We start from the raw sequence: 20,140 nt of genomic DNA, 5'->3' as shown, positions 1-20,140 counted from the left end.
AAGTAGGTGTTGGTGCTCTCCTGGGCGGTCTTATGTTCTTAGCCCCTCTGAGGTACTGTCTTAGGTGTGGATGTGAAAATAAAGTAGGATCCGTGTTGTAATGAGCTGAAATTGCTGAGGCGTGGATCTTAATAGATGAAAAGGAAAGTCCTTTGTGCAACATCTCAGTTAAATATTGTAGAATCTGAGGAATGTTTGGATCAAGGGGATTTTGGCCTTTAGTCTGGTTCCAGGCGCAAAATCTTTTCCATTTGTCTGAACAGGTTTTCCTGGTGCTGGGCCTCCTGGCCTCCAGAATGACATCCATAACAGCTTTGGATAGAGGTGTTGGTTGATTGTTTAGGTAATTTGCCATGCAGCTAGGTTTACAGTCTTGAGCTGGCTGTGTAGAATTTGATTGTCTCGCTGGGTGAGCAGGTGAGGAATTTGTGGTAAAATCCATGGTGGGCCGTGGGCCATGTTCTTTAGAATTGGATACCAGTGCTGGCATGGCCAGTCTGGTGCAATGAGTATCATTTGTGGCCTCTCTAATCTGACTTTCAGCAGCACCTTTGCTAGAAGAGGCAGTGGAGGAAAGGCATACACTGTTAATGTTTTCCAACTGAATGAGAGGGCGTCCACTTTCAAAGCTTGTGGGTGGAATGTCCTTGTACAAAATTTTTGAAGTTGGTAGTTTTGGGGGTTGGCAAACAGATCTATGTCTGGGCATCCCCATTTTTGAGCTATCATTGCAAATACTTGTGGATCCAGTTTCCACTCGTGGGAATCCATGATGTTTCTGCTTAGGTCATCTGCCAATGTGTTTTTCATTCCTGGCAGGAATTGTGCTTGTAGTTGAACTTGGTAAGACAGTGCTGTGTTCCACAAGGTCATTGCTTGCCTTCATAGAGGGTAGTAATGTGTGCCCCTTGCTTGTTGATGTACCACATTACTGTGGTATTGTCCGTCTTTATTATTAGTTGTCCTGGGTGTAAGAGGTCCTTGAAAGCTGTTAGGGCATTCTGCACTGCTAGCATTTCTTTTTGATTGATATGCAGGTGTCTGATTTGTAGTCCATTTGCCCTGAATGCACTGTCCTGCCATGTGTGCTCCCCAGGCACAGTCCGATGCATCTGTTGTCATAGTTTGCCTGGCTGTAGGTAATGTGAAAGGCTGACCCTTGTTGAGGTGACATGCCTGTGCCCACCATAGAAACTCCTGTTGAAGGCAGGGAATGAGTGGTATCATTGTTTCCAAGCTGTGGCTGTGCTGAGTCCATACGCTTTTCAGGTACCATTGTAATTTCCTCATATGCAGTTTTGCAAATGGTATTAGTAGTATGCAAGATGCCATGAATCCCAAGGCCTGCAGAATTTTTCTTGCAGGGAGTTGGGTCTTTGTTGCCATTATTTTGAAGTATTGAGTCAGCTGTTGTTGCTTGTCTGGCGTGAGATAAGCCATCTGGGCCATTGTATTCAAGCTGGCACCCAGGAATATTATGTTTTGTGAGGGCACTAGTTTTGATTTCTTTTCGTTTACTGTGTACCCTAGGCAACTTAGAAGGTGTTTGACAAATGCCAGATGTTTTAAAAGAATGTCCTTGCTTTCTGCTTGAATAAGACAGTCGTCCAGGTATGGGTATATTTGAATTCCTCTTTGTCTGCAGTATGCAATTACTGGTGCCAGGCATTTTTTGAAGACCCTGGGCGCAGTAGATAAGCCAAAGGGCAGTGCAGAGAATTGATAATGGATTGAACCTGCAATGAAGCGGAGGTATCTTCTGCAATTTTGTCTGATAGGGACATGCAGGTATGCCTCCTTGAGATCCAACGTTACTAGTCAAGCCTTCTTGCCCAGCATGGGAAGAAGCTGCTGCAGTGTTAGCATCTTGAATTTTGGTACTTGCAGACAGGTGTTCAGAATTGAAAGATCCAGAATGGGTCTCCATGCTTTGTCCTTTCTGGGGACTAGAAAGAGTCTTGAGTAAAATCCTTTTCCTTACTCCTGTGTTGGTACCTACTGAATGGCTCATGTCCATGAGAGCTGTAATTTGTTTTTTTGCCTCTGTCCATTGATTTGGAGGCAGGTTTGGCATTCCTTTTATCCTTGGCAAGGTATGAAAGTGGAATCTGTATCCTTGTGAGACAATGTTTAGGACCATTTGACTTTTGTGATGATGTGCCAGTTGTCTACAAAAAGTGCTAATTTTCCTCCCAAGGGAGCTGCCAAGAGAGATTTGCTCGGTAGTTGGAGGGCTGAGTCATTGTGTTTGTCTTCTGCTAGCTTGGGGCCTGTCTTCACCTCCTTTCTGGGTTGTGGCACCCCATTGGCGAGGTTTGTAAGGGCCTTGTGACTGACCTCTGCCCCTTGGGCATCTGTATTTGCCCCTCTGTGGTCTGTCAGAAGCTGGAAAGGACCAGTTTTTTTGTTGGCCAATTTCTGCTGAAACGAGGGGATTGTACCTGTAAAAAATCCTTGACCATCTGCATAGACTTTGCCTTATCCTCCATTTTCTTTAAAACCTCTTCTGCTTTGACACCGAATAAGACATCCTGCTGTAAAGGCGCATCCAATAATTTTTCTTCAACATGATCAGGTAGGGTTTGTTCTTTTAACCAAGCATGTCTGCGTATGACAGACCCAGTAACAGCTGCTCTACAGGAAGCTTCCAATGAATCAAATCCACATTGTAAAGTATGTTTGCCCACCTGTTCAGCTGCATGCAACAGATCCTGCATTTCCTTGAATTCAGCCTGTTCAGAATGTGTGCTCAGTTTTTGTTTTAAATGAGACATAAGAATTGCTGATATTTCAGCATGTGAAACTGACAATTTAATGCTCTCATAGCCAGAGTAGCTGAGGTGTATATCTTCTTTACCCATCTATCTAAAGCTCTGGAATCCCTTTCAGAGGGTACAGGATTTTTAGCCATAGTAGCTTTAGCCCCTTTGGGACTCTGGGAAATTGTTTCTGGGTCAGCCAGAGGGCTTTTATAAAGGAATTTGTGTGCGTCAGGTACTCTGTAGTATCTGTCTTGTTTGGCTGGAGCAGGAGGTAGGGAGTCTGGATTTAGAATAGACTCTAAGTAAACATCATCCACAATATCTAAAACTGGAGGGATAGCAAGTGGTCTGTGCTGGGGTAGTAAAAGAAACTCTCAGAGCCTTTTCTTAGAATCATAGTAGTCCTGGCCTTCCCAGTGGAAATGTTCCCTCATGGTATGTAAAGTTTCCCCAAAGGAGTAGTCTTTAGGGGGAGATGCTGAGGGAATAAAGTCTTCAGCATAAGAATCTTCATAAGGGGGAAAAGTGTAATCCTGTTCCTCAGAAGAATCTGAGGAAATAGAAACTTGGTCAGAAGAAGCATAGTCCTCCTCCTCTTGTCGTGGCCTTTTATCAGGAGGGGGATGGGAACCCCTGATTAGGGAAATCAAATCTTCAGCCATCTTAAACATCTGTTTCTTAGGCATGGGCCCTTGAACAGGAGACTGATGTACAGTCTTTTTTGGTTTTAATGGAGTTTTTAGCTTAGCATAAGATTTAATGGTGAGTGTAGTCTGTTTGAAGACACCTTCTGAAACCGAAGGCATTTCTACTGCACCGGGATCACCTTCTGCTCCAGTGTCGGAAGGGCCTAATGAAGATGGTTGCGACGGCCTAGTTCACTCCGCTTGAGAATCCGAAGCTGTCTGGGGTTCCATTTCCACGGTCATTAGGGGCTGCGTAGGCTCCTCACTGAAAACCGGAGAACCGGTGACAGGCCCAGCAGAGGCCTCGGAGTCTGGCTTGGTTCTAGGCTGCCTGTCCTTATCCTTGCGTTTTTTTATGCATGCTGGTCATCGGCTGCTCCGACGGCATGATATAATTAAATTTCCTACCAAAGTAATGTCGTGTGAAGTCAAAACGGCGTTTGATAGTTCGTTTATTAAACCTAGCACAAAACCGACAACCTGTGACGTCGTGGTCTGGGCCTAGGCAAGGAATACAATAAGAATGGAAGTCCTTATGAAGTATTTGCTTCCCACAAGAAATGCAATTGTTAACTTTTTCTGACATCGGACTGAGGCAAGAAAAGGTTCCCCAATGGGGTACTTAGCTTTATTGAAGACTTCGGACTGAAATTCGATTCGAAAATCTCTGGTGTCAGCCGACCGGCACTTGCAAACTGCTTCTGCTTCGGGCACCACGCGGCAAGAAAGACTGAAGAAAATGGTGTTGGATGCCTCCTATATACCCCTGGCGCACTGACGTCAGGGAGGAAGCGACAGCAACCGACGTCGGACCAAGATTTTGGAACTCTGCCCGACTGCGGGACCGCCTGACGGCAGGATAACCGAAGTGTGATGACTGCAGCAGGGTAACACGATGACATCAGAGCCATGCAGTTAGTTTGTGGGTCTTAAAGGAGGGATTTGTGGCCACAAATGGAGCACTTTTTAAAGTCTGACGCCTTGTTGGACAGGTCATAAGAAGAAATGGTAAACAACAACAAACTGCACTTGAGAAAAAAAACAAGTTTAAGCAGCACACCAACTACACACAGAAAAGCCAGCTACAGCAGAAGAAAGAAAATATAGTAAGTACTATCCATGTATAAAGAACCTTTTTTAAGGTGGAGAACAAGAGAGGTGAGAATGCCTATATTAACTCTATCAACTGTCTATTACCAATAAAGTAAAAAAAAATACTGATCACCTAGAAAAAAAGAAGGGAAATACTACAATAGGTTAGAGAAAGCCAAAGACTTGACTTACCTGTGAGAAAAGTCAATGAAACACCACAACATGACTATGGCCTTGGAGACCACATCTGGTTCAAACAAGCAAAAAACAAGATCTGGAGACCTGTCAGGACATAGAATGATTATGGGTAGGGGAGGAGCCAGAGTCTTGGATTCAAAAGTTTGAATGCGGACACCTTTGGATCCAGTGCACCAACAGTTGAGATGGACAGAAAAACATCACTGGGACAATGTACGAAGGCAAATTTGTCACTTCTGGTCAGAAATGAGCACAGCATACTCTAACCTCTTCCTCAGACTTGCATAGAAATATGCTGCTGCTACAAGCTAGTTAGTCCTAAAGGAAAGAACTTTATGCAACAATTTTGCCATACTTTGAAATATAAATGTGTCTTTCACAATTTGGCATTTACAATGAATGAATAAAACACAGGCATCAACATTTGGATGACAGTAGATGTTCTGTATAATGAATGCTTCATAGCTGTTCTTTACTAACATGTGCAATGTACACTAGTTATGCTGTTAAGGACACTAAGTCTATAACGGAAGCTAACAAACAGGCCGTGACTACTTACAATCAGTATGGCAACAAAACAGGCTAACGTTGTATTCCAGTCTCCACTGGCTGTGGCTGAGGCCTTCCCAACAAGAACACTGTAAAAAATAAAGTCGCCTAATCCAAGCTTCACGCCACCTATATCAAAACAAATAGAAATTACTCAGATATCTCTGTTTAAGAAACATGATTTCATGCACAAATGCATATACATTGGATGTGTGAGTTTATTTTAATTTCTAACTGAGGTAAGACCACTGATCCCAATGGATCTTTTGGAGTCTCAGCCCAAAGCATACAAAAGAAAAAGAATCACTCTAATTTGTTACAATAGGTATGCAAGAAAGTTGACATTCAGTCATTATACACAATAAGCAGTGAGGACAGCAATCAGTTTAAGCAATACACTATATACAAAACTGATAGTATTTGCAAAAGGAAACGACTGAAGAGTAATGAAAATGTGAAGGGGCAGGGAGGAGCAGGGACATTTACAGAAGAAAACAGTGTCACATCCCAGGGAAAGTTTATGTTACTGGGATTATTCTTAACATCTTCTTTAAATCACTGTCTATTCCCAAGGAAAGTTCATGCTATTTTATTGGCTTTAAAGCAGTTACAGAGAAAGTCTTTAAAAAAAATCTTTAAGTTGTGAATGGAATATGGGGTAGGAATTTATAGCCTGGAATCCCTGACTCAAATTTTTGCCCTTTCTCTTTTAATCCCTCCTAAAATTGGTGACTTTTGGAGAAAAGGTGGTGAATTACACTTTAATAACAGTCATTAGAGTTATTTATTTATTTTACATTTGTTGACCGGGAAAGTCCGACTGGATGCATGTCTATTTTCAGCAGAGGCCCGGGGAGAAAAGTTCCACAGTTTAATTTTAAGCAAAATATAAGGTGTATATAGAAGCATTCAAATTTATATAGTACCAAACTTAACATTGACTAGTAACATAGCGCTGAAGCTTAAGATTTAACATATTTACATAGACTGAACACATTTTTTTTACAGTTTTAGGTTGAGACATTACATAATGGTGAAAATTGTTAGTAGGGGTTGCATTTTTTTGCTTTATACAGTTGACTTGTGAGAAAGTTAGCCACAGTAGGGAGTATAGCAACAAAGAGAGCAAATATTACACATAGTAGGGAGTATAATAAAACGACCAACCAAAAGGAAAAAGTTTATAATCAAAAAACAACAGCCAGGAACCTTCAAAAACAAGTTTGATCACTCTCTTTAGTGATTTTACGTTCAACAAGTTCACTCTCATATACTTTTTTACTTTTGCATTGATATCCGCCAGTTGTGTATACAAAATTCCCTGCTGTTAAAAGCTCAAATAGTATGAGTGAACTTGTTGAAAGTAAAAGCACGAAAGAGAGTGATTAAACTTGCTACTGATTGTTCCTGGCTGTTGTTTTAAGACTATAAGCTTTTTCTTTTTGGTTGGTCGTTTTATTATTCATTGCATATGACGAGTGATCCGTCACTGAATATACCAAGAGTATTTAGAGAAGATATGTTGGATAATTCCGTCATCCATAATGATGGGTCTGGTGTAGGTCCTTCTGCTGGTATGAGGGACATGGTAACGGTACTTCTAATCCTCTTGGTTTTATGGATAAATCAGAACAGAAACGGAGAGCTAGACAGGAGAATCTGTTTCTGCTGGTTGGTGAACGTATACGTTCTTCCCCTGCCTGGTGAATCGGCAGCCTTACTGGACAAATAGGAACATTTGCTTCACTAAGAAGCTGCTACACATTTCAATATCTTGGGTTTACAAAGGTATGTAGATTTACACATCTCTCCTAGAGGACGGAGAGCTTTTAAAACTCCCTCTACCCCGTTTAATATGACTGATGGCATTGAAAAAACAATTTTCTAAGAGATGGCTGGCAGCTGCACATCATCGTGCACTAGAATGGGTGTCGATTCTGCTTCAGCGTGATTTCATAAAGCAGACTAAAATTAAAGCTGACATTAAAGCCACTTACTATGAACTATCTATGCTTTTAACAGCAGGGAATTTGGATACACAACTGACGGATATCAATGAAAAACTAAAAAAGTATGAGAGTGAACTTATTGAACGTAAAAGCACTAAAGAGAGTGATCAAACTTGTGTTTAACGGTTCCTGGCTGTTGTTTTTTGATAGTAGGGAGTATAGAAGCAGGAGAAGACACAGAGATGAAAACTTGGATAAGAGGTTAAGTAAGAAAAGCAGGAGGGGTAAGTAGCTTATCTATAGAGTAAGAGTAGAGGTGTAAAGAGAAAAGTGTAGTGGATAGATAACAGTGTCCTAGCAGTGACATATGGGTATTGACTAAGGGGTTAGAATTAGAGGTAGAACTGGAAGGAAGCTAGAAGTCACATTCTTTTGATGATGAAGCTGAAGTCAGAGGGCAAGTGTAAGGGGAGAGGGTTGGGGGGGGGGGTCAGCCAGGTGGAGAACATGTGCATATCCATGTGCGCTTTAGGTGTTCTTTCAGGAGTCTTTTAAATGTAATCTTTGAGCCTTCTGAGGTAATAGCAGTAGGTAGGGTGTTCCAAATTTTGCCTACGTAGTTAGGGAAGAGGGTGTCCCTTGCTATGTTGCTGGTCTTGGTGACCTTAATTATTTTTTTGGTGCTAGAGTGAAGTTGTCTAGTTTTAGCTTGTAGTTCTAGTAAATTGGCCAGAGGTGGAGTTTTGTCTGGGAATAGTAAGAGATTATGGGCAAAGGAAAGTTGATGATAATTTAGGACAGAAGGGAATTAAAGCCAGCCAAGGTGTTTTAGGGAATGGCAGTGGTGGGCTTGGTACGGGGCACCAGTAGCAAGTTTTGTAATTTGATTGTAACAAGAAGTTATGTACTCACCATAACGTTCGATGTATGTAGACCATCTCGCCTTACATTCTTACCCGTGGGTTCGGAGCAGAATGTCGGCTCCGACTCAGCCAAAACTTTACTAGCTCGAAGTCTTTCTATTGGCTGGGCTAAGATGGTATCCCATGCTGCACTGCTCTATATCCCCAGATCTAGTTTGCTGCGAACACCAGCACTCATTCTCCATGCATAACACCACCCAAGGAAAGGAAGAACAAACCAAGAATGAAGGGAGATCTGAAACCAGATCTAACCTCCAGATTCTCCAGGAATGGGGAAGGGGGGGGGGGTAAGTAAGAATGTGAGGCGAGATGGACTACATACATCGAATGTTATGGTGAGTACATAAAGTACAGTTTTGTACCTACCATAAATGTAAATGTTCGAGTGTTCACCCTGCTGCAGTCATCACACTTGGGTTATCCTGCCGTCAGGCGGTCCCGCAGTCGGCCTGAATTCCAAAGTCTTGGTCTGACATCGGTTGCTGTCTCTTCTTCCCTGACGTCAGTGTGTCAGGGGTATACAAGAGGCATCCGACGCCATTTTCTTCGGTTTTTCTTGCCCCAGATGTCAGGTGCCCCCAAAAGGTAGGTAAAATATACATATATATATATATATATATATATGGCTATATAAAAATAAAACAAAACCCTTAGGTACAAGCAAATACACCACAGAGGTAGTATAGGATAAAGTGGTAGAGATAAGTTCAGCTAGTTCAGAGGGGATGGAGGGAGGGTAACCTGGACTGCAGCAGGGTCAACACTCGAACATCTACATTTATGGTAGTTACAAAACTGTACTATGTTCATCGTGTTACCCTGCTGCAGTCATCACACTTGGGTTGAATCCGAAAGCTAAGGAGGGGAGGTGGAGTCAAACAGGTTAGAAAAGGCTAGTAGGCCCTGCAAAACTGCAGTGGCAAAACCAGCTCTAGTCTTAGAGTAAAAAGGTAAGTGATAGTGTTTGGTGAAGGTGTGCACTGAACTCCAAGTAGCAGCTTACAGAATATCCTTGATTGGCACTCCTCTGAGAAAGGCTGCTGATGTAGCTGTAGCCCTGGTGGAGTGGGACCTAATGGTAGCCGGTACTGGTTTCCCATGATGTGTGTAGCAGAAACGTATGCAATGTCCTATCCATTTAGAAATGGTCTGTTTTGAGACAGCTTTGCCTTGTGATCCTGTAGCATAGGCTACAAAGAGCTGGTCAGTTTTTCTGAAAGCCTTAGGTTTATGCAAGTAGTAACGTAACTGCCTGTGAATGTCCAAAGAGTGCAGGAGTCTTTCTCCTTTGTTCTGGGGATTTGGGAAGAAGGTGGGCAAGTGAATGGTTTGGTTTAGGGCCACACTGGATACCACCTTTGGCATAAAGGAAGGATTAGCTCATAGAGAAACTCTGTCTTGATGAAAAATGAGGAAAGGTTCCACTGCCATTAGTGCCTGTAGCTGTGGGACTCTTCTAGCTGAGGTTATTGCTAGTAGTAGGGCAGTTTTCCATGAAAGGAATTTTAAATCAGTTGAAAAAGCTGTTTCAAAGGGCGGCAGTGTAAGCTTTTCCGGGACAAAGTTGAGATCCCAAGTAGGTGTTGGAGCTCTCCTTGGCGGTCTTAAGTTCTTAGCCCCTCTGAGGTACTGTCTTAGGAGTGGGTGTGAAAATAAAGGAGGATCCGTGCTGAAATTGCTGAGGTGTGGATCTTAATAGATGAAAAGGAAAGTCCTTTGTGTAACATCTCAGTTAAATATTGTAGAATCTGAGGAATGTTCGGCTCCAGGGGATTTAGGCCTTTAGCCTGGTTCCAGGAGCAAAATCTTTTCCATTTGTCTGAATAGGTTTTCCTGGTGCTGGGCCTCCTGGCCTCCAGAATGACATCCATAACAGCTTTGGATAAAGGTGTTGGCTGGTTGTTTAGGTAATTTGCCATGCAGCCAGGTTTAAAGTCTTGAGCTGGCTGTGTAGAATCAGATTGTCTCGCTGGGTGAGCAGGTGAGGAATTTGTGGCAAAATCCATGGTGGGCCCTGGGCCATGGCCCTTAAAATTGGATACCAATGTTGGCGTGGCCAATCTGGTGCAACGAGAATCATTTGTGGCCTCTCTAATCTGACTTTCAACAATACCTTTGCTAGAAGAGGCAGTGGAGGGAAGGCATACACTGTTAATGTTATCCAACTGAATGAGAGAGCGTCCACTTTCCAAGCTAGTGGATGGAAGGTCCTTGTGCAAAATTTTTGAAGTTGGTGGTTGTGGGGGCTTGCAAACAGATCTATGTCTGGGCGTCCCCATTTTTGAGCTATCATTGCAAATACTTACGGATCTAGTTTCCATTTGTGTGGCTCCATGATGTTTCTGCTTAGGTCGTCTGCCAATGTGTTTTTCTTTCCTGGCAAGAACTGTGCATGTAATTGAACCTGGTAAGACAGTGCAGTGTTCCACAAGGTCATTGCTTGCCTGCATAGAGGGTAGGAATGTGTGCCCCCTTGCTTGTTTATGTACCACATAACTGTGGTGTTGTCCGTCCTTATTAGTAGTTGTCCTGGGTGTAGAAGGTCCTTGAAAGCTGTTAGGGCATTCTGTACTGCTAGCATTTCTTTTTGATTGATATGCAGGTGTCTCTGATCTGTAGTCCATTTGCCCTGAATGCACTGTCCTGCCATGTGTGCTCCCCAGGCATAGTCCGATGCATCTGTTGTCATAGTTTGCCTGGCTGTGGGTAAGGTGAAAGGCTGACCCTTGTTGAGGTGACATGCCTGTGCCCACCATAGAAACTCCTGTTGAAGGCAGGGAATGAGTGGAATCATTGTTTCCAAGCTGTGGCTGTGCTGAGTCCAAACACTTTTCAGGTACCATTGTAATTTCCACATATGCAGTTTTGCAAATGGTATTAGTAGAATGCAAGATGCCATCAATCCCAAGGCCTGCAGAATTTTTCTTGCAGGGAGTTGGGTCTTTGTTGCCATTATTGTGAAATATTGAAACAGTTGTCGTTGTTTGTCTGGCGTGTGATAAGCCATCTGGGCCGTTGTACTCAAGCTGGCACCCAGGAATGTTATGTTTTGTGAGGGCACTAGTTTTGATTTCTTTTCATTTACTGTGTACCCTAGGCAACTTAGAAGGTGTTTGACAAATGCCAGATGCTGTAAAAGAATGTCCTTGCTTTCTGCTTGAATAAGACAGTCGTCCAGGTATGGGTATATTTGAATTCCTCTTTGTCTGCAGTATGCAATTATTGGTGCCAGGCATTTTGTGAAGACCCTGGGCGCAGTAGATAAACCAAAGGGCAGTGCAGAGAATTGATAATGCGTTGAACCTGCAATGAAGCGGAGGTATCTTCTGCAATTTTGTCTGATAGGGACATGCAGGTATGCCTCCTTGAGGTCCAAAGTGACTAGCCAAGCATACTTGCCCAGCATGGGAAGAAGCTGCTGTAGTGTTAGCATCTTGAATTTTGGTACTTGCAGATAGGTGTTCAGAATTGAAAGATCCAGAATGCGTCTCCATGCTTTGTCATTTCTTGGAACTAGGAAGAGTCTTGAGTAAAATCCTTGTCCCTGCTCCTGTGTAGGTACCTGTTGAATGGCTCTCATGTTCATGAGAGCTGTAATTTGTTTTTGTGCCTCTGCCCATTGATTTGGTTGGCAGGTTTAGCATTCCTTTGATGCTTGGTAAGGTATGAAAGTGGAATCTGTATCCTTGAGAGACAATGTTTAGAACCCATTTGTCCTTTGTGATGATGTGCCAGTTGTCTGCAAAAAATGCTAGTTTTCCTCCCAAGGGTGTTGCCAGGAGAGATTTGCTTGGTAGTTTGAGGACTGAGTCATTGTGTCTGCCTTCTGTTAGCTTGGGGCCTGTCTTCCCCTCCTTTCTGGGTAGCAGAACCCCATTGGCGAGGTTTGTAAGGGCCCTGTGACTGACCTCTGCCCCTTGGGCGTCTGTATTTGCCCCTCTGTCATCTGTCTGAAGCTGGAAAGGACCAATTTTTTGTTGGCCAATTTCTGCTGAAGCGAGGGGGTTGTACCTGCGAGAAATCCTTGACCGTTTGCATAGATTTAGCCTTATCCTCCATTTTCTTTAAGACCTTTTCTGCTTTGACACCAAATAATACATCCTGTTGTAAAGGTGCATCTAATAATTTTGCTTTAACATCGTCAGGGAGGGCTTGCTCTTTTAACCAAGCATGTCTACGAATGACTGAGCCAGTAACAGCTGCTCTACAGAAAGCTTCCAGTGAATCAAATCCGCATTGTAAAGTATGCTTGCCCACCTGTTCAGCTGCATGCAACAGATCCTGCATTTCCTTGAACTCAGGCTGTTCTGAGTGTACGCTCATTTTTTTGTTTTAACTGAGACATCAGGAATTGTTGATATTTCAACATGTGAAACTGGCAATTTAATGCTCTCATAGCCAGAGTTGCAGAGGTGTATATTTTCTTTCCCCATCTATCTAGGGCTCTGGAATCTCTTTCAGAGGGCACAGGATTTTTAGCCATAGAAGCCTTTGCTCCCTTAGGACCCTGGGATATGGTTTCTGGGTCAGCTACAGGGCTTTTATAAAGGAATTTGTGAGAGTCAGGTACTCTGCAGTATCTTTCTGGTTTGGCTGGAGCAGGAAGTAGAGAGTCTGGATTTAAACTAGACTCCAAGTAGACATCATCCACAATATCTAAAACAGGAGGAATAGCAAGAGGTCTGTGCTGGGGTAATAGAAGGAACTCTGAGCCTTTTCTTAGAATCTGAGAAATCCTGGCCTTCCCAGTGGAAATGTTCCCTCATGGTATGTAATGTTTCCCCAAAGGAGTAGTCTTCAGGGGGAGATGCTGAGGGAATAGAGTCTTCAGCATCAGAATCCTCATAAGGTGGAAAAGTGTAATCCTGTTCCTCAGAAGAATCTGAGGAGAGAGAAACCTGGTCAGAGGATACATAATCCTCCTCTTGTCTTGGTCTTTTATCAGGAGGGGGATGGGAACCCCTGATAAGAGTAATTAAAATTTCAGCCATCTTAAACAGCTGTTTCTTAGGCATGGGGCCTTGACCTGTAGACTGATGAACAGTTTTCTTAGGTTTTAAAGGAGTTTTAAGTTTAGCATAAGATTTAATGGTGAGTGTAGTCAGTCTGAAGACACCTTCTGCAACCGAAGGTGTTTCCTCTGCACCGGTGTCAAAATCTGCTCCAGTGTCGGAAGATGGCTGCGTCGGCCTAGTAGACTCCACATGGGAGTCGGCAGCTGTCTGGGGTTCCAGCTCTGCGGTCATCAGGGGCTGCGTAGGCACCTCACTGAAAACCGGAGAACCGGCGACAGGCCCAGCTGAGGCCTCGGGGCCTGGCTTATTCCTAGGATACCTGTCCTTATCCTTGCGTTTTTTTATGAATTGCGGTCGTCGGCTGCTCCGATGGCATGATATAATTGAATTTCCTACAAAGAAATGCCGTGCAAAGTCAAAACGGCGTTTGATAGTGCATTTATTAAACCTAGCGCAAAACCGACAACCTGTGACGTCGTGGTCTGGGCCTAGGCAAGGAATACAATAGGAATGGAAGTCCTTATGAGGTATTTGCTTCCCACAAGAAATGCAATTGTTAACTTTTTCTGACATCAGACTGAGGCAAGAAAATGTTCCCCAATGGGGTACTTAGCTTTATTGAAGACTTCGGACTGAAATTCAAATCGAAAATCTCATGTGTCGGCCGACCGGCACTTGCAAACTGCTTCTGCTTCGGGCACCGCGCGGCAAGAAAGACGGAAGAAAATGGCGTCGGATGCCTCTTATATACCCCTGACGCACTGACGTCAGGGAAAAAGCGACAGCAACCGACGCCGGACCAAGACTTTGGAATTCGGGCCGACTGCGGGACCGCCTGACGGCAGGATATCCCAAGTGTGATGACTGTAGCAGGGTAACACGATGAACATCTTCTTGATGTTATGTAGTCCAATCTCGCCTACATTCTTACCCGTGGGACAGCGTCTCTAGCACCTAAATCCTGGGAGGCTCAGTGGAAAATACTCCTGAGCACTGTGGAACCAAAGGAAGACCTGCCCCTAGATACCACATCCAACTTGTAATGAGTAACAAAGGTGTGAGGAGATGCCCAAGTAGCCGCAGCACAAATATCATCCATAGACAATCTGGCCTGATAGGCTGTAGATGTAGATACAGACCGAGGAGAGTGAGCCTTCACTGGAAATGGTAAATCTTTACCCCCTGAGGAATAAACAAAGGAAATACAGCTGAAGATCCACCTGGGCAGAGTGACTTCGGAAACAGGAGACCCCATTCTGTTTTCCGAAAAGGAAACAAACAATTGATCAGATTTTCTGAGGTTTTTTGTTCTGTGCAGATAAAAATGTTGTTGTCTGTGCACATCCAATTGATGGAATTTGAATTCTGCCTTGTTTGAGAACTGGGGAAAAAACACTGACAATTCAATGGATTGAATAAGGTTACTGATTGATGCCACTTTGGGAAGAAAGGAGGGGCTCGGTCTAAGAGAAACCCTGTCCTTATGAAAAATCAAGTATGTGGGGTTTGACTGATAAGAATTTGAATCTCTGAAACGCGTCTGGCTGACGTGATGACTACTAAAAATACAGTCTTCCAAGTCAAGAATTTTAAATCACAAGTAGCTGCAGGTTCAAAGGGGGATGAACTAAGAGCCTGTAGAACAAAGTTTAAATCCCAAGGCATGACAGGTTCCGATACTGGAGGACGAAGTAACAGAGTGCCCTTCAGGAAAGCCTTACAGAGTCTATGAGCCATCAGACTAGGCTCATTTGCGACATGAAAGGTAGAAATCACTGCCAATTGGACTTTAATGGTGGAGGCCGCTGAGCTCTGGTGAAAAAGCATAGACATGAGCTCCAAAACAGAGGAAATTGGAGCCGTGCAACAGTCAATCCTTTGGGTATGAGCCCAAACTGAAAGTCTCTTCCATTTGCTGGAATAAATCTTCCTGGTCAAGGGCTTATGAGAGGAAGATAAAATATGAACTACCCCCGGCAAGAAATGATGAAGCTTAACTAATGACGGAAGTGGAGTAGCCAGGCTGTCAACCAGAGGGTCCACAGAGAGGGATGGAGCTGCCCTGACATGTGTGTCAGTAAGTCTGGTTGTGGGTCCAGAATCCAAGCAGCGTCCATGAGGTAGGGATGGAGAAAGGGGAACCAAATCTGACGAGGCCAGTGTGGGGCAATCAGAATCATTCTGCTTCCCAAGGATTGTGCTTTCTGAATAACCTTTGACAGCAAGGGGATCGGAGGGAAGGCATATAGTAGACCGGAGGGCCAATCGTGGACTAGAATGTCCCTGAGTGACTCCCCCTGAGGGGGGGATCAACGTGAAGTAACTGCTGCATTTGGCATTGAGGGGGCTGGCAAACAGGTCGCAACAAGGCTGACCCCGCCTGCAGAAGATCCGTTCCGCAACTTGACAGTTCAGCGACCACTCGTAAGGCATCAGAATAGCTCTGCTTAGCCTGTCTGCAATCACGTTGGACTTCCCCGGAATGTGTGTTGCCACCAGAAAACATTGGGAAGACACTGCCCACTGCCACACTGGCATGGCATCTCTGCACAGGGGATATGACTTGGTTCCTCCCTGCTTGTTCAGATACCACACCACTGACATATCGTCCGAGTGGATTGCAATAGTCCCGAGAGGAAGAAAGCTCTGAAGTGCCTGCAACGCAAGTAGCACAGCTCTCATCTCCAGGACATTGATATGCAGATGCATCTCGTGCTCTTGCCACGTGCCTTGGACAGTCCTGCCTAGATAATGCCCCCCCACCCCATCTGGGAGGCATCCGTGGCAATCGGGGGTGCCGGAACGAAGGGCTTTCCTGTGTCCAGATTGTCGGTACGAAGCCACCAACTGAGATCCTGTTTGCACCTGTCCGTAAGTAGAATAGGGTGAGAAAGAGGAAGACTTTGAAGAGACCACTGGGCAAAGAGAAGCTACTGTAGGAGTCTCATATGTAACCTTGCTAGAGGAACTAACAATCGTAGCGGCCATAGTCCCCAACAGATGGAGAACCCATCTTGCCTTCGCTCTTCTCAGAGGGAGCAGGGCGTGAACTTGTTGTTGTAAGGCTCTGATTCTTTCCTGTGGTAGAAACGCCCGCATGAGGACGGTGTCTAGTTCTGCACCTATAAAAGTGATGCGCTGTGAGAACAACAAGGCAGATTTTTCCCATTTGAATGTTATGCCCAACTGCTGACACAGACTTATAGTGGCGTCCCCTGGTCTGAATTAGTAGATGCCTGGTAGTGGCAGTGAGGAGTCAGTCATCCAGATATGGAAACACTTGGAATCCTTGACGTCTCAAGTGAGCAGTCACCACTACCATGCATTTGGTGAACACCCTGGGGGCTGTGGTGAGACCAAAGAGCAGGGCTCGAAACTGAAAATGACTGGCTCCCAGCCAGAAGCGTAGATGACTCCTGGATGCCCTGTCCATTTTGATGTGGTAGTAAGCATCCCTGAGGTTGATGAAGCACATCCATACTTCTTTTCCCAACAATGGGAGAATAGACTGCAATGTGACCATTCAGAACTTGGACTTTTGTACATGGTTGTTCAATCGGCTGAGCTCTGATATGGGTCTCAGGTCCCCTGTTCTTTTCGGCACCAAAAAGAATCTTGAGTAAGTCCCTAATCCGATCTGGTCTGAAGGGACATGTTGGATGGCTCCTTTTTCTAGCAGCTTTGAAACTTCTGAAGCTGTGTAATCCCTTTGACTGGGTGGAACATCCGGGATTTTTCTGACTGGAGGGGGGTCTGACGAAAAGGGGATGACATAACCTCCAGAAATTATTTGTAAAACCCATTGGTCCTGGGTGATGTCTTGCCAGGCCTCTGGGTATAACGAGATTCGACCCCCAACTGGCTCTGGAAACGCACAGTCGGGCCTCCCATCAGGAGCGACGGTAGGGAGAACCGCGAAAGTAATCTCGGTCTCCTGAGTTGCGGGGGCCTCCTCTGCCTCTAGGGTGGTGTCTCCCTGAATAACCCCCCCCCCTCCTCTGCCTCTGGAGGGGGGCTCACATTGTGCACAGGGAAAAAACCTCTGTGATTTCTTGAACCACATTTTTCCATCCCTCTGGGCCTTGAGAAAAGCCCTAGAGGGAAGGGGAAAATGGACTCCTACAGCAGACAGAGTTTTTCCCTCCTGCTCGCACCTGGCGAGGGTGTCTTTCACCTGGGTTCCGAACAAAAAAGAACCATCAAAAAAGGCATCGGTGAATGAAGGCATGAAGGCCTCCGCGAAATGACAAAGGTGCATCCAGGCCTGTCTCCTAAGGGCGACTCCTGAACTTGCTGCCCTACTCGCTCCCTCGGCTGCATATGAAATCAGCCTCATGGAGGAGTTAACAATGGAATTGAGGGTAGACATCTGGGCGTTAACCATCTGGGTCACCCCCTCAGAAACGTTACCCGTGAGAGTATCTCCAAGCTCCTTGAGGAGATCTTTCTGAAGCCGTGTAAAGTGAGATAAATAATTCAGTGACCGTAAGGTAAAGGTCGCTGAAAAGAGGGTACACTTCCTGTACCGGTCCATGGTCCTAGACTCCTTGTTAGGAGGATGGACGGTGGAAGAAGTTTCGGCTAATTCCTTCTGAGTGGCCGCTGCCACCACCATGGCATCCACAGGGACCAGGGACTCTCTTGGACAGAAACTCCTTACCCGGGGGAGCAGACAGAAATTTATTGGGTCTCCTGGGGACTGGTTCCACAGAGTCAGGGTTCTCCCACACCCTTTGACAAATCAAATCCAGGAGCTCGTCGAAGGGTGAAGACACCCAGGAGGCGGAGGGCTGAGCACCGAAGGCCTTCAGGAAGACCGACTCCTCCTCGGAGGGAGCTTTAGATGGCCAGTCACCTCTTTGTTTCAAGATCTGTAGGATGTCAGAGAAAGAAACATCCTCAGAGGATGACTTGGGGGACCCATCTGATTCCTCAAGGTCAGTATCTGATGTGAGAGACTCATCCTGGGAGTCTATGTGCTTCCTCTTGCACGTTTTCTTTCTACGGGGCTCCTAAGGCAAGCACTCTGAGGGGCCCTCAGAAACTTGGGGACCACTCATGGGGGTACCCTGAAGCCTTGGGGCTCCGCTGTCTAAAAATAGGTGGTGATCAGAGACCCGCACCGGAGTAGTAGGGGACAGAATGACCGACCTGCATGATGTCGCTGACTATCTGGCCAGCGCACTCCGCATGGCCTCAAAGACTGGTCCCCCTGAGTCCGAGGAGCGACCAGCCTCCGAAGCCACGACAGGAGTCTGACTTCTCCATGCTGAAGCACCAAGAGGGAGACTAGGAACAGAGAGATGTCCCGAAGCCTCTCCCTCTGGTCCGACTGAAGAATCCCGAGTCCTGAATCCCGTGGACGGCGCAGACGGGGTCAGAGCTGACGTCGGCACCGATAAGCCAGGAGGGGCCATCGGAACCTACCTGGAGACATCACACGGAGCTGAGCACTCCGGCTCCGAAGGCTGGGATGCGCTCGGAGGAAGTATCGAAGTAGGTTGCAGGATGGGCTCCAGAGCCGACTGGGACGGAGCAGAGAACAATTTTGCCAAAACTGGCGACTGAAGGAGTCTCTGCACCACTCTATCAACGTCCACATCCGATAATGTCCTGGAGGATTTGGAGGACAGGGAGGGAGATCGAGACCTCCTCTCAGGTGGTACTTGCCTAATACTAGGCGATCGGCTCCGAATAGGTTCCAACATGATTGGAGCCAACGCCGGTTCCATCACCACTGACACTTCCTGCGGCCCCGAGGACGGTGGAGCCGAGGATGTCGAAGCTGATTTAGCTATTGGCTCTGAGGAGACTGAAGGAGCCGGAGACCTCTTTTTTTGATTTAGTGGTTTTAGCCTTAGAGCTGGAAGCAGTTCCCAGACCCTCTTCGAAGGAGGGTTTCAGAAGTCCCTTCAAAATCAACTTATTCTTTCTTTCCTGAAGGACCCTAGGACTAAATGCATGAAAGAAGCTGCATGACTCTGGAGATGGATTGCTCCCAGATAATATGCAAAGACAGAATGTCCATCGGTAATGGACATTTTATAGCCACACTTTGAGCATTTCTTAAAGCCCGAGGGCTTGTGCTCCTTAGAACCTTTAGACATTGTAATCAACTACCACCAATCACCAAGACAAAAAATTACAGGTACGGAACCAACTGGAAAAACAGTCAGAGACTTACACCACACTTAGGGCAGGAAAAAACTACCACTAACAAAAAAAACTCTAACGAATGATCCTCTGACACACACAAGAGCGAGGGTAGGACTAAAACCTCTAATTTAAATGGTTTTAGACCGGAAAGTTTGTAACACAGGGAAGCAAGGGGACAGACTAGGTCCTCTAACTGAAACGAGCCTAGCCCGTTGGAACAACTAGTGGGATAATACAGAAATGATCACACACACACACACACACACACACACACACACACACAACTTTTCCACAAAATAATACCAAACGAACAATAGCTATTAAAATAGCTTTTTGTTTGCAATAAATTCTCTCAAGAAGAAGAAAAAAAAGAGTACTTAGCCACAGTCAAGAGCGAGACCACGTCCGAGCTACACGAGTGGCAAACGAGATCTGGGGATATAGAGCAGTGCAGCATGGGATACCATATTAGCCCAGCCAATAGAAAGACTTCGAGCTAGAAAAGTTTTGGCTAAGTCGGAGCCGACATTCAACTCAGAACCCACGGGTAAGAATGTAGGAGAGATTGGACTACATAACATCAGGTGTTAAGTTTGACAATTTCAGTTTTGGGTAAGTTGGTGAGAATGGGTGAGGCATAAAATAGTGTGAAAAGGAGGTGAGTCTGAGCAACTGTTATCCTAGCAGATTGCGTTAGAAATGGTTTACTTTTATATAGACTGCCCATTTTTTTGTGGATGTATTTAATGGTTTGATAGATATGCTGATCAAATTTGAGGTTATTATCAATGGTCACTCCTAGCAATTTAG

General features: G+C 45.2%; 1 protein-coding gene across 6 annotated transcripts in view; it reads right to left on the bottom strand.

The window, feature by feature from the left end:
* The window catches only part of PSEN1 (presenilin 1), a 1,663,637-nt gene that overhangs the window by 118,385 nt on the left and 1,525,112 nt on the right, over positions 1 to 20,140 (bottom strand). For all 6 annotated transcript variants that reach the window (XM_044074674.1, XM_044074678.1, XM_044074677.1 and 3 more), the window contains one exon: positions 5,298 to 5,416. In XM_044074674.1, coding sequence (XP_043930609.1) covers positions 5,298 to 5,416 — 119 coding nt within the window. The remainder of the gene's footprint in view (positions 1 to 5,297; positions 5,417 to 20,140) is intronic.

This window comes from Protopterus annectens, chromosome 6.part0 (assembly GCF_019279795.1).
Source record: "Protopterus annectens isolate FY-2018-M chromosome 6.part0, PAN1.0, whole genome shotgun sequence".
Classification (NCBI taxonomy): domain Eukaryota; kingdom Metazoa; phylum Chordata; order Ceratodontiformes; family Protopteridae; genus Protopterus; species Protopterus annectens.
Note: the sequence above shows the minus strand (reverse complement) of the source record. Positions and strands in the feature narration are given on the sequence as shown.